This window comes from Larimichthys crocea, chromosome III (assembly GCF_000972845.2).
Source record: "Larimichthys crocea isolate SSNF chromosome III, L_crocea_2.0, whole genome shotgun sequence".
Classification (NCBI taxonomy): domain Eukaryota; kingdom Metazoa; phylum Chordata; class Actinopteri; family Sciaenidae; genus Larimichthys; species Larimichthys crocea.
The window spans coordinates 30,292,318-30,304,534 of record NC_040013.1 but is presented as its reverse complement, the minus strand read 5'-3'; the positions used below and the strand labels follow the sequence as shown (position 1 = coordinate 30,304,534).

The 12,217-nt window shown below is 39.3% G+C and overlaps 1 protein-coding gene across 1 annotated transcript; it reads right to left on the bottom strand.

Moving 5' to 3' along the window:
• Positions 1 to 647: 647 nt before the first annotated feature.
• Positions 648 to 4,472, bottom strand: gdnfb (glial cell derived neurotrophic factor b). The gene is made up of 2 exons (XM_010732585.3): positions 3,800 to 4,472; positions 648 to 2,919 (listed from the first exon to the last, which is right to left on the bottom strand). Exons 1-2 carry the CDS (start codon positions 4,032 to 4,034, stop codon positions 2,342 to 2,344), a joined length of 813 nt encoding a protein of 270 aa, XP_010730887.2. The 5' UTR covers positions 4,035 to 4,472; the 3' UTR covers positions 648 to 2,341.
• Positions 4,473 to 12,217: the final 7,745 nt, after the last annotated feature.

Sequence of the window (12,217 nt, the reverse complement as noted above, 5' to 3'; positions counted from 1 at the left end):
CATGTTCTCCGACTCCTACATCATTGTCTTCTTTGGAGATTCACCACTGTTTAATCAGACTTGTCTTTTCATTGGCCTTCCTCTCTCTCTTCCAACATGTACTTTAGCTCTTAACTTCACTGCTCACTTCTTCCATGTTGTTTTCTTTTTGTTCTAACACTCACCTGTCTTCCGCCCCTGTCCGTCTCACCTTCCTTTTATTCTCATACTGTGCTGTGCTATAGGTATGGATACTCTCGTTCTCTTTGTGCTTAATGCCTGATCCTGTCATTTGATAACATCAGATTCTCTTCATCCTTTTATATACTACAAAGGACTCAATAGATAATCCCATTTCTAATGCACTATTGTTCTATTGTTCTTTTACATAAAAGGTGACAGAAACAATGATTCATTTCTGCTGAGTTTTCCCCTCAACTCATTTTTGGTGCTACAGAGTAATGTTGCTAACACTAAATACTGTTTGTTAATTAGATACAAAGTACACCGCACTGTGTAGAATGCATTTATTAACAATTAAAGGAGACAATTTAAAAGTGAATACCGTATAAAAATAAAGCTGTAGTTATGTCTTTAAAGTGAGGAAATCACAAACACAGCAATTCATCTGAGAGGACACGAAATAAGCAGTGAATCAGTCGACTACGTTTCTAACCGCGAGAACAAAACGTTTTAGCTTTTCTCACCTCATTATTTAAAAAAACAAACAAACACAAATACAGGAAACAATGCAGTCAAATGACACTAGAACATTGTAAACGTTAAGATTATTATTGTAAAGTCAAACTTTAATGGTACCCTGTGGAGTTTTTGACCACTAACAGTGTTGTAGAGCAATGTCTTTTAAGAGTGGGTTTCTGTTTTGTTTGTACTGTGCATGTGCTCCGGCACACAGGTCACATGATACATAATGTGACACCAGTTTCAGATATTCTACTCATGAACAATTGGTGGTCGCAACAAGCAACGAAGTGTACAATGTAAACAACTTTAAATATTGTCTTAAAACTGCTTTGCAAATGTTTTATGAGGACAAATGTATTCAAATCGTTTGTGTTGACCTCAAGAATATGCACAATCTGTTGTGGTGAGAAACACTGAATGAAACAGTTTATGAGAAAATGCCACAGGATGCCTTTGACATACTGAGGAAGGATTTTCTTAAAGCTGTCTTGTGAAGGATGCACCAAGATGGAGATTTCTTTAAAATGGGGGAAATATATGGAAAGGAATTACTTCAGGAATATGCACAATGTGTGGTGTGGTTTGGTGAGAAACACTGAGTGCACACATTACAAATCCACAGGGCCCCTTAAGCATTCTAATCTGATGTGTAAAAAGATCCTTTTGCAACGTAAACTCTTTCACTGCTTTTATATGGAATAAATCACGCTCCCTTTTTACACAGCCTGTTCACCCTTTAACCTCGCCGTTTTGTATAAACGTACAAATATGGGATGGTGGTGGTGGTGGTCCACTTCTGAATCTGTAACGGAGGTAGTAACAAAGCCAAGTTGATGACTGTGACACATGTGTGCTTGTGTGGTGAAGCTGACGAGAGCGAGTGTAAGTAACGGTGAATGAGAATGGAGCAGAGGGAAAATGTGATCAATGAAGTTGTCAATCACGCAGCAAACGTACAGTGTAAGTTACAGTTTGACGGCTGAAGCTTGTCAACACTGAAGTGAAGAAGAATAGTGTTGCTATAGCTCCACCTATACGTTTAGCCTCTTCTGTGAAATCACACACTGGGGAGGCAATATTTGACATATTCTTCACGGCAGTGTTTGCAGGATCTCTGTGTAAAAAGGGCTATTTCATTTAAACGTTTGGCACACTCCGAGATATCACAATACAGCAATAAATAACATTTATTCCTTTTATAAAAACAAAATAAATATCAATAAGTTAATAAATTTGGGATTTCATAAATACATTTCCATTTAACGTATGTGCTATACAGTAAACAGAGTGAGTCTGCTGAACCATCCATTGTGTCCTTTAGGTTGAGTATCCATGGAAACATTTAAAAACCACACTGAACACATTAGCGATGTAAGATGTATAGGAAATCGTGGACACTGTGATTGAGCCAAGGAGGAGAAGATGAGGGTCGTTAGGAATCATTGCTTTGGGGTAAAACCTGCCGTGATGCCGCCGCCTCTCCTCTCCCTATTAATTGATGGACTCAGGTCATACACGGCCACACATAATGCCAGAAAGTTTCCTCACAGTGAGAAAAATATGAAGAAAAAAAAACAAAAAAACATCAACTTCATACACACATTCTAAGTGGGAGTGAATGTAAAATTACACAAAACCTGACACAAGCTCACACTCCCTACACACAACCACATCTCCTGGCTGAGTGCTTTCTCACGGTGTGGTAGACAAGGTTGTCGTCCAGAAACGAGAGGTCATCGTCAAATGCTATAGGCCGACAACAAGCCTGAGGAGGCATGTCTTTTGGAGGGAGCCTCCTGTTGTGAGCGAGGTTATAAAGGATTTTGTCATAGTTGGTCTCGGACTTCCTGCAGGGTCCAGAGCAGTACCTGAATATCATTTCCTCACTGGAGCGATAGCCCAGACCGAGGTCCGTCACATTGAGGTGGATCTGTTTTAGCACACAGCCCTGTCCTCGTCCATTACCGCGTCCTCCTCTAACCTTCCTCCCTGTCTCCCCACTTCTGACTCCTCCTCTTCCTCCTGTACCACTCTGCTGGCTCGCTCCATTCTTTCTCTGCCTTCTATGTCGAGTCCTGCTGCTCAAGTTTTCATTGGATGTAGAGGAGGTGGTGGAGGAGGAGGAGGTAGATGAGGACATGGTGGATGAGGAGGAGCGGCGTATTCTACTAATGGTCACTTTGATGAAGTCCACCACGTCTTCGAACTCATTTAGGGGGAACTCCTCCATGGTGTCTGAAACACATTAAGAAAAATGGCACTCTTACAAGGACGTATCGATGTCAGGCTGCACATGCAAACGTGGAAATAGTACACATTGTTTTGTTTTTCGAAGAGGAATTCCATTTGAACTGACTCATCCAAGTTTCAAATGGATTCCATTCTTATTTATGCACCGAGACAGCTCTATGTTTGAGCCGACTGTTCTAAAGATACAGCAGCAACTATGTAGCCTTGTGGTGCATATTACTAAGGATAAAATAACAAATCAATTAGTGGACTGACAGAAACAATCAACAAATCGTTGAGTCATTTTCTTCATTGAAGAACTCCCAATTAAACTGAGTAAGATTATTTTTAGACTGTTAGTCAGACATGACAAGATATTTCAAGACTGTCTTATACACTGAACAATTATTCCAGAAAATTATAGATAAATTAATAATTAAATATAATGTAAGCTGCCGACATGCATAAAATAAGCATATTGTATGCAGGTGGGAAATCTACCTTCTCTGAATGAGGCAGGCCTGACTGATAATAAGATTTGAGACCAGAATAAGACATCATTGCAAATGTTTCAATTACTGAATCATGCACTCTAAAACATGTCAGTGTAAATAAGTTATTAAGCCTATCAAGTTGTTGTTTTTTTCCTGCAGTGAAAATCTGCTAATAGAGCAGCACATGGTTTCAATTCTGCAGTTCAGTCCTGTCGAAATCTCTTAAATATTTTTTTTTTTCTATTGGACACATAACAATGCCATGTTTGTTTAAGAGATAAAAGAAAGAATTCAGCACGCCTGCTGAGTGCAAATGACTCTTTAGGATGTTTTTTTTTGTTTGTTTTTTTTTTGCACTTTGGGCTCTCCATACAAAAACCACAGGCTCTTACATCTTTCTTCTCCAGCCAGCGTCTCTTCCCAGTCCTCTATACCCGCCTCAGCTCGACTGATGCCCGGGGAATTGACAGACAGGCGGATCTGAACCGGCGGGAGCTCCAGGGGACTCTCGGCGGCGCGCCCTCTCCTCTTGGTAGACGTGGACTGCTGTCGGCTCCGGAGCAGTGAGCTGGCGTGCACAGCGCTCAGCAGTATCAAACAAGTGGTAAAGCTATCCCATAACTTCATTGTCCACTTCAGTCCAACAGAAGGACATGGCGCGATGTAAAATCAACAGGTATCATCTGGCAAACGCGATAAACAGCATATTGAGTTGGAGAGGAAATGTGGTGCGCGCTCATCAGCTCGGGTTTCTGCCACTGAAGACGGTGAGGATCAATGTGTTATTACCTGCGTACTGTAAACTGCGCGCTATTGCTCAGCTGGCAAAGGCTACGCACCGTGGCGCAACATCCAAGGAGACATGAAACCAAAGGCAGAAGCGCAAAATCCAAAGTCAAGACTTCTCTGTGAAGTTGTTTGCAAACCAACGAATCCAACGACGCCTGGAAGACAACATTTACTCCCAGTTTACAGTCCTGGTTCACACTGCAGTGATTCCTGCTCATCCCCACTCACTATCAATCCTGGCTGAGCCTGAGGAGAGGGAGAGGTTTATTAGGGGAGATGGTTAGTAGTGATGACGTCTGATGGTCCATCCTCTGTTTCTTCCTGTCTCCACCCATGCAGACTCCACACAGAGGGATTGAGTCCAAATTCATGATTGAACTTTCAAGTCCAGAGTTGGTGAGGGTGGAGGAGTTCTGTTATGAAAGAGCCTAAGCCTGTGTACTCAGATGGCTGAGAGGGTTTCACACTTTCCACTAACAATCCTCCAGATTCCACATCAAGCCTTTCGTGTTAGGTTGATATTGGATGGGAAACGTGTTTCTAATCAGCCAGTGAAAACACACTGAATAGATTGTGTTGCTACTTACACACTCGGTGTGCTTGAAATCATGCTGTTTTGCAGTTGATGAGCAGATGACATCTAACATCAAGGGGGTTTGAGCTGATATCCATTACAGGATCTGGAGGAGTTCTGCCAGTAGAGAGAGTTTTGCAAATTATTAAATGTGAGGCAAAGTGCCACTTTATTAGATTTTTATTGGCACAACTTCTAAGCAGAAGTCATTGGATAAAAATACGGAAAAGAACATTTTAAAGACATATTACTCGATGAAAATAGAAGATTCATGTACATACATGCTTATATTTTGGCTCCATTTGATTATTTAATTTGGTAATTGTTAAGTACACACCAACACAATTTCAACAATTATGGGGCTGGTGTGTAGGAGTATGTCATTTCTGATTTAACCACTAGGTGGAGTGTTGTTTTCTTTGTATATACTGATTACAAATGAGCACCAGGTGTATTAATTAAATCAAAATTAGTCTAGGTTTATGGATGGAGGAAGTGCACGTGGTTTTTACTGGAAAACCATCAGCTGTAAGACAAGTGGAGGCCAGCTTTCAACAGTGCAATAGATGGGAACATCACCCAAAAGGAAAGATTGTGAAGGTTTGATTCTTGCCTGATGGATACACGTCAGGAACACCCTGAGGAGGATAAGCGGTTACAGATAATGGATGGATGGATGGAAAAGTTAGAAAAGGGTTAACACAGCGTTGCTTTAAATTCTGCTGAAATCAGTTAAACTGCTTCACACATGTAAAACCTCTCATTTCTGTTGGGTTTTTGCATGTTTGATATTTGGTTGCTGAGACACAAACCGTATGGATCAGCTTACTGCACATGTGTTTTGTGTGTAATCCTGTTAAACAAATTAAACAACTGCACACTGCCTTTGGAAGGCAGAAACCGGCCATAGTGGATGACAATGTTCAACCAAGGACTTAATTTTGAACTAAAATGCAAATCAAAACTTTCGCCGGTCACATTGTGGCCTCCTCCATACTTCAAGTGAAGTAATTTTAATGAGACTGTAAAGTAAATTCCATCTTTTTATCTGTTAACATGTTGTTATTTATCTCTGTCTCTCTCGTAATTTTAATCACAGTACTTAGAAGGAAAGAGATGTAGGCAAAACTATGTTTAATGATTGAAAACAGCTTAAGGATGAGTGAAAGTGATCTAAGTTTATGTCCCTGCGTGTCAAGTGCTCTCCTTCCAAGAGTAGTTCAAAGTTGTTTATTTCACTTAAGCCTCCGCCACAGTAAATCTCACTGCACTGACACAGCTGTAATGTCTTAAGAGTTTTTGTTCAGGGTAAGCAGAACAAATAGTATATATCTATGATAATGTATACCACATGATTCAGAGTCCAGATGGAACAAGATCCAATTCAGTTACAGTAACTACTATTCTAGTTTGGACACACCTTCTCATTCATAGTTTTTTTTTTTTTACTATTTTCTACACTGCAGATTAACACTGAAGACATCAAACTATGACAGAACAAATATAGAATTATTAAAGTGTAAACAAAGCAAAATATGTTTTGTGTTTTTAGTTTCTTCAAAGTAGCCATCTTTGGCTTTTATAAAGGCTTTGCACACTCTTGGCTTTCTCTCAATCAGCCTCATGACGTGGTCACCTGGAATTGTTTTCCAACAGTCTTGAAGGAGTTCCCATGTATGCCGAGCTCTTGTTGGCTGCTTTTCCTTCCCTCTGTGGTTCATCTCATCTCAAATCATCTCAACTCTGTTTAGGTTGGGTGATTGTGAAGGCCAGGTCATCTGATACCCCACTTTCCTTCTTGGTCGAATACAAAACCTGTAGGTGTGTTTTGCGTCATTGTGGTGTTAAAAAACAAATGATCAAACCAAACATAGATAAGACCAAAGGTATGTTTCTGCTTCGTGCTACAGTAGCCTTGCTGGTTAAGTGTGCCTTTAAAAAGTCATCAACAGCATCACAAACAAAGCAGTCCAAATCATCACACCTACTTTGCTATGCTTCACCGGTGGGAACCACACATGTAGAGCAAATCACCTTCTCTACGTCTTACAAAAACAGAGCTTAAAACTTTGGGCTCATTCAAGTCAAGTCAAGTCAGCTTTATTATCAATGCTGCCATATGTACAGGACATACAGAGAATAGAAATTGTGTTTCCCTCTTATCCCCGGCGCAAACAGCAATAAACATGAAATATAAAATACAAGTAAAAGATTTAAAAATCTAAAATAAAATCTAAAAAAATATATACAAGCTAAAAGACATCCAAGAAAAGTGTCCAGAGTTTGTGGGGGCAGAGGGCAGAGAAGGAAGGACAGTGCTGGGAGGGAGTTAAGCATCCTGATGGCCTGGTGGATGAAGCTGTCTCTCAGTCTCTCATCAGACCAGGTTCACATTTCCACTGATCTAATATCCAGTCCTTGTGTTTCTTGGACCAAACATTTCTCTTTCATGTTGGTCTTCCTCAGTAGTGGTTTCTTTGCAACATTGTTTTCTTCACTCTTCTGCATTGATTAATGTGGATAAAACACCACTGTTCTGGACCACACCATTTTTTCCACAGCAAAATCTTTCCAGGAAGAAGAGAAATGTTGCTGTTTGCTTTTACATGAATAAATCTCGTTCTTTGGTTATTAATTCTTTAACTTTACAATGTGTATGTGAAATACATAGTGTATATCTGAATGCACATCTGTATAAACATACATGCACGTCCAAGCACCCTTGAAGTTTAGTGTTTCATGATGAATCATGTTTGTGTCAGTGGATGCACACATTGTATTGTAATCATTTGACCATGCAAAAACCATTTAAGCATCCAAATAGAATACTAACAGAATAACAGTTGTCTTCCGCTTGTGTTTTTATAGGTTATCACTCAGAAGAGGCTTCACTTTCCACTGACTTGCCCACTTAACTGTATGGAAATACATCATCCTCAAGCAATTAGAGCAAATACACCAAACAGATGTCCATTTCACTTCTTGCAAGGCATAAGGGCTAATCAGGAGCTGTTCTGCAATTTAATCTGTCAGCCATTTTGGGGGCTCAGTTTGACTCACATGTAAGGGTCTAATTGCAGGGGTCATTTCACCCGTCATTATTGGCCAACATGAATGGCCCAGAATGTCTTATGGGAGGGAGGAGTTGACAGCTGGAATGGATGCCTGATTTGAGACACGGCTGCCGGTGTAGTAATTAGCAGAAAAAAGAATGTCCTGATTCATCACGCTGACAGGGAGAGTAGATAGATCTGTGATAATGGACCTGTAGTTCTGTTTTCTACATTTACATATGTTTTAATCTCGTACTTGGAGGGCAGGAGAATCTGCATAGGTTTCGAAAAGTATGCAGTATTGGTCTGCTACCAACTTTGATCCACACTTAAATATCATAACAACTATTGGATGGATTGCCATGAAATCTTTGCCATGGACATTCATGATCCCCCGAAGATGAATCTTTAGTGATCACATGACTTTTCCTCTAACAGCTAGAGAAACTAGCTACATGATGAATTGATGCAAAATATTGTATTAACATTTATCCTTTCCATATAGAGTTTCCTAATAACTTTGATTCCCTGATTTTACATCTAGTGCCAGTTTGACATGTAAGGTTTTAACTATTTGATGGATTGTCATTGAGTTTGGTACACACATTTATTTCCAACTCAGGATTAGCATTAACCTTGACTTAACTTTTAATCTAACACCATCAAAACTTAGCCTCAGTGCTAACTTGCAAATGTCAGCATGCTATAACGCCAAACTAAAACAGTAAACTTATTGCTGCCAAACGTCTGCATGTTAGCATTGTCATTGTGAGGATGTAAGCATACTGAGCATTTAGCATTTTAGCTCAGGGGCACAGAAAATGGATTCAAAGTGAAGCATGCTGGGGTCAGGTCACTTTGGATTCACTTGCATCAAATTAGCATTTAGAATTGGAAGAAAAATGCGAAAATAACCCAAAATGTTTGCCCTGTTATTCGCAAATTAACTATCTATAATCTAACTATAACTATCTATACTTAACTATAATCTATAATCCTAATTTCCTTCATCATAGTACATGTAGAAGGATTAAGGAAGAAAAGAGTAACTTACATTTGCACAAAATCAGTCAATAGATGTTCATTTGGTTTAAGTGCAAAAGTAAAAAGTTGCCCCTGCTGATGATTTTAGTGCTATTCATAGATTTGGATGTTGGATGGATCATTGTATACATGGTAAAAAAACAAAACAAAAAAAAAACACCTCCTTGGGGAGCCACAGTGGTGCTTAGAAAGTAATCCACACCATATGTACTGTGGTGCTGCTGGAGCCTCAGGGTGAGAGTGATGGCTACGGGAGCTGTGAGAGTGGATACCGTCTGCTGAGCTGAACCGCTGGGAGACGGCTCAGAAATGTTGAGATGGGGTCAGTAACTGTTAAGCTGTTTAAGCAAACAGACCGTTTATTCCAAGTTTGTCTTCAGTTTTGTAATTAGTATGACATTATTGCTCACTGGGTGGCTGTGAAAAAACCTAAATGTCTGATTTGAATTACATTCGGAGACCATTACATTGTCATTTCTAATGCAGATTAGAAACCAAGTTAAAAACACTGAACCTCCAGATGTGCTGACTCCTCACACACGTTGATGTGCATGTAGGACTTAAATACTGCCACGAGTGGGTGCTGTTTACCACTAATAATATCAGTGTTACACAGTTACAGCATTAAACACCAAGTCAAGCCAAAACTTGTTTAATTATGACAACTAACAGAGTTAAAATGAATGCAGTTATCGGAATAAAATTAGTTAATTGTTGACATATGCAGTGTAATAATACAATGAAATCTATCTTCAATATGTTAAAACAGATGTGTAAATGTTTTTGAGGTAGGGATATGATGTGTCAGGATAAAACTAGTGATGCAAATGAACGAACATAATACTTTTATTAATCTTTGTGTAGTGAGAAGAACTGATTATTTCTCCAAACATCCAACAATTAATTCGACTATAGGCTGTTTTTTTTTCTTACTGAGTAAAACAATTTTCTAAACCACCAGTCTGGTTTATTTGTTTGTCTGAACTGAAAAGTAACATCCTTACTTGGAAGAGACTAATACGAAAACAACCTTGTGTTTCCCTTTTGGCTCTAGTAAGCTTGGTTAATTGAACTGAAAATCAGGTTGTTATTTATATTATAAAATATAGAGATGGACTGGTTGTTATAGTTTGAATAGCTGCACCTGTCAGTGCGTGGGTTTCTCTTTCTGTTGCTGTTTTCCATTCAGTGTCTCTGTCATGTCCTGAGTTTCTCCAGGAGATGGAACCATTGAGTTCCTCGATCATGCAACCCAGTGACCATCATCTCAGACACTGCTCATTATCTCACTGAACCTTTGTCAAATTCCCTTAATGCTCTCCTCAGTTTGGTGCTTAGTGTTGTCACTCCTCAAAGGTGACCAGACTTTTAAAGCATTTTTGGTATCCACTAAAAGATGTCTGAAAAACCTTTTTCGGCTGAAATTGATACAGTTTTTACTGTCATTACCTAGAATTCAGCATAAATGTTTAATTATATAAATTCTTATTATTATTTTTTGTCAGGACAGAGAACTACTAGAACTGAATTTGAATATACAACAACAACAATGTGTCACAGGCTCCAACTATCAAACCTGGACCTGTGTGGTTGAAATATAAAAGAAGATTTTGTATATCACTGCTCAAACCAAAACTCAAAATACGATCTTTGTTCTCACCGTCTCATCCCTGTTGGAAGAGTGTTTCAGAACACATGTCAAACCTGTAGGGTTATATTTGCATAAAATCAACTTCCTTTTGTCCACAGCAGACGTGATATTTCACTCTGACCTCTGCACTGCCCTGGTTGCTTCTGCAATATTTTGTGATTGCTTGGTAATAGCAGGTGAAGCTAGAATAATCAGATCACTTTTGCTCCTGTGGCACAGAGTGTATATCATTAATATAAGTGGCACATGTGGAGAAGGATGAAAACAATAGAAATGAACACAGCATCGTGCAGCAAGTCTGATATAATGTTCTGTTTTTTGTTTTGTTTTGTGTCTTTGATTAAGATTGCTGATGTGATTTTAATTCTGTAAACTTAGCTGCATATCCTAAATAAGGACACAACAACAGTAAACAGAAAAAGACAAACTTTGATGCTATTATTTTCTCTTCTTACTGTTCTCTAAATGTCTCATTCTTTTATTTTTTGCTTTCTTAATGTCCTTTTACAGATACTCATAGCTAGACAGATACTGGACTTTTGAGATAGACTTTTTAAAAAAAGCCATAGTGTATAGTATAATTACTGATACAAGGACATTTTATGTATTATTTCACAGGCAAATTGTACAGCTCGCTTATGCCTGTGAGTACTATATGGGGGGTATGATTTGTCCTATTGTACCGATGGAGTCTTTTTAAAATGACTGCAGTGGACATGTAAACCTACAACAAAGGTCTCTGCAGTGGTTAGTATTGTGTATTTCAGATCCCAAAGATCTTTAAATTTCTACTTTCTGTAGCTGACAGTGTGAGTCAGGGCAAAAAAAAGAAAAGCAACAACAACAACAACGCAGGATTAGAATTATATAAAAGGATTTTCAAATTGTTCTGTACAAATTGATGGCTTGAGTAATTGCTGGATTTTTCATTCTCGTTTTAGATGAAGGTAGAATATGCCTGGCTTGAGAAAATCAAGTCTAAGTACATGACCAGCATAGTCAAAATGAAAATGGCTTAAGAAATCAGTGTGGTTTCTGGCTGCTGGTTAGATTTCTGCCATTTTATAATGACATACTACAGTTAAAGAAAAAAAGTTTAAAATGAGACCCTGCAGACGAGACCTTGGGGCTAAACTACAAGCTACAGGATAATATAGTGGAGGCTCTAAATAACTTGAGGAGAAAATGGACTTTATCAGCCTTAATAGTGGCTGGTCCTATTTGTGCGTACATTGGTCATTGTTCTTAGCAGACCTCCTTGATAAGAAAATGCCTCTCAAGTGATTTGGCTGAGCTCTACTGCAAACACTGCTCTCTCTCTCTCTCTCTCTCTCTCTCTCTCTCTCTCTCTCTCTCTCCACACACACACACACACACTGACACACAGGCAGTATACTTCTATGGAGTCTCTATATCTTGAGCAGCTCCCCTTGCTTCTGCGTCAAGACACGCTCTCCATCTGTGTCCAGTGTGCGGAGGATTAGAGGCTTATTATCCTCTTAGCTCTAAATTGCCCCGCGTTCCTACACTTCGCTGTCCATCTCATCTGCTGTCTGAGACGCGGACCGAAGCGTGACACGAACGCGAGATTCATGCGTAAAAATGATCGTGCCACCCACCATTCAGCTCTTTTAGTCGTTGCGCATTACGCGCGATTTGTCGGGACAACCCTCTCCATCGTTTGTCTGTCTGTCAACGC

Excerpts from the sequence above, each read along its gene's own strand:
- gdnfb (XM_010732585.3), bottom strand. The coding sequence starts at position 4,034 with ATGAAGTTATGGGATAGCTTTACCACTTGTTTGATACTGCTGAGCGCT. Across the intron at positions 2,920-3,799 it reads GCTGGCTGGAGAAGAAAGAT|ACACCATGGAGGAGTTCCCC; the intron begins GTAAGAGCCTGT and ends AATGTGTTTCAG.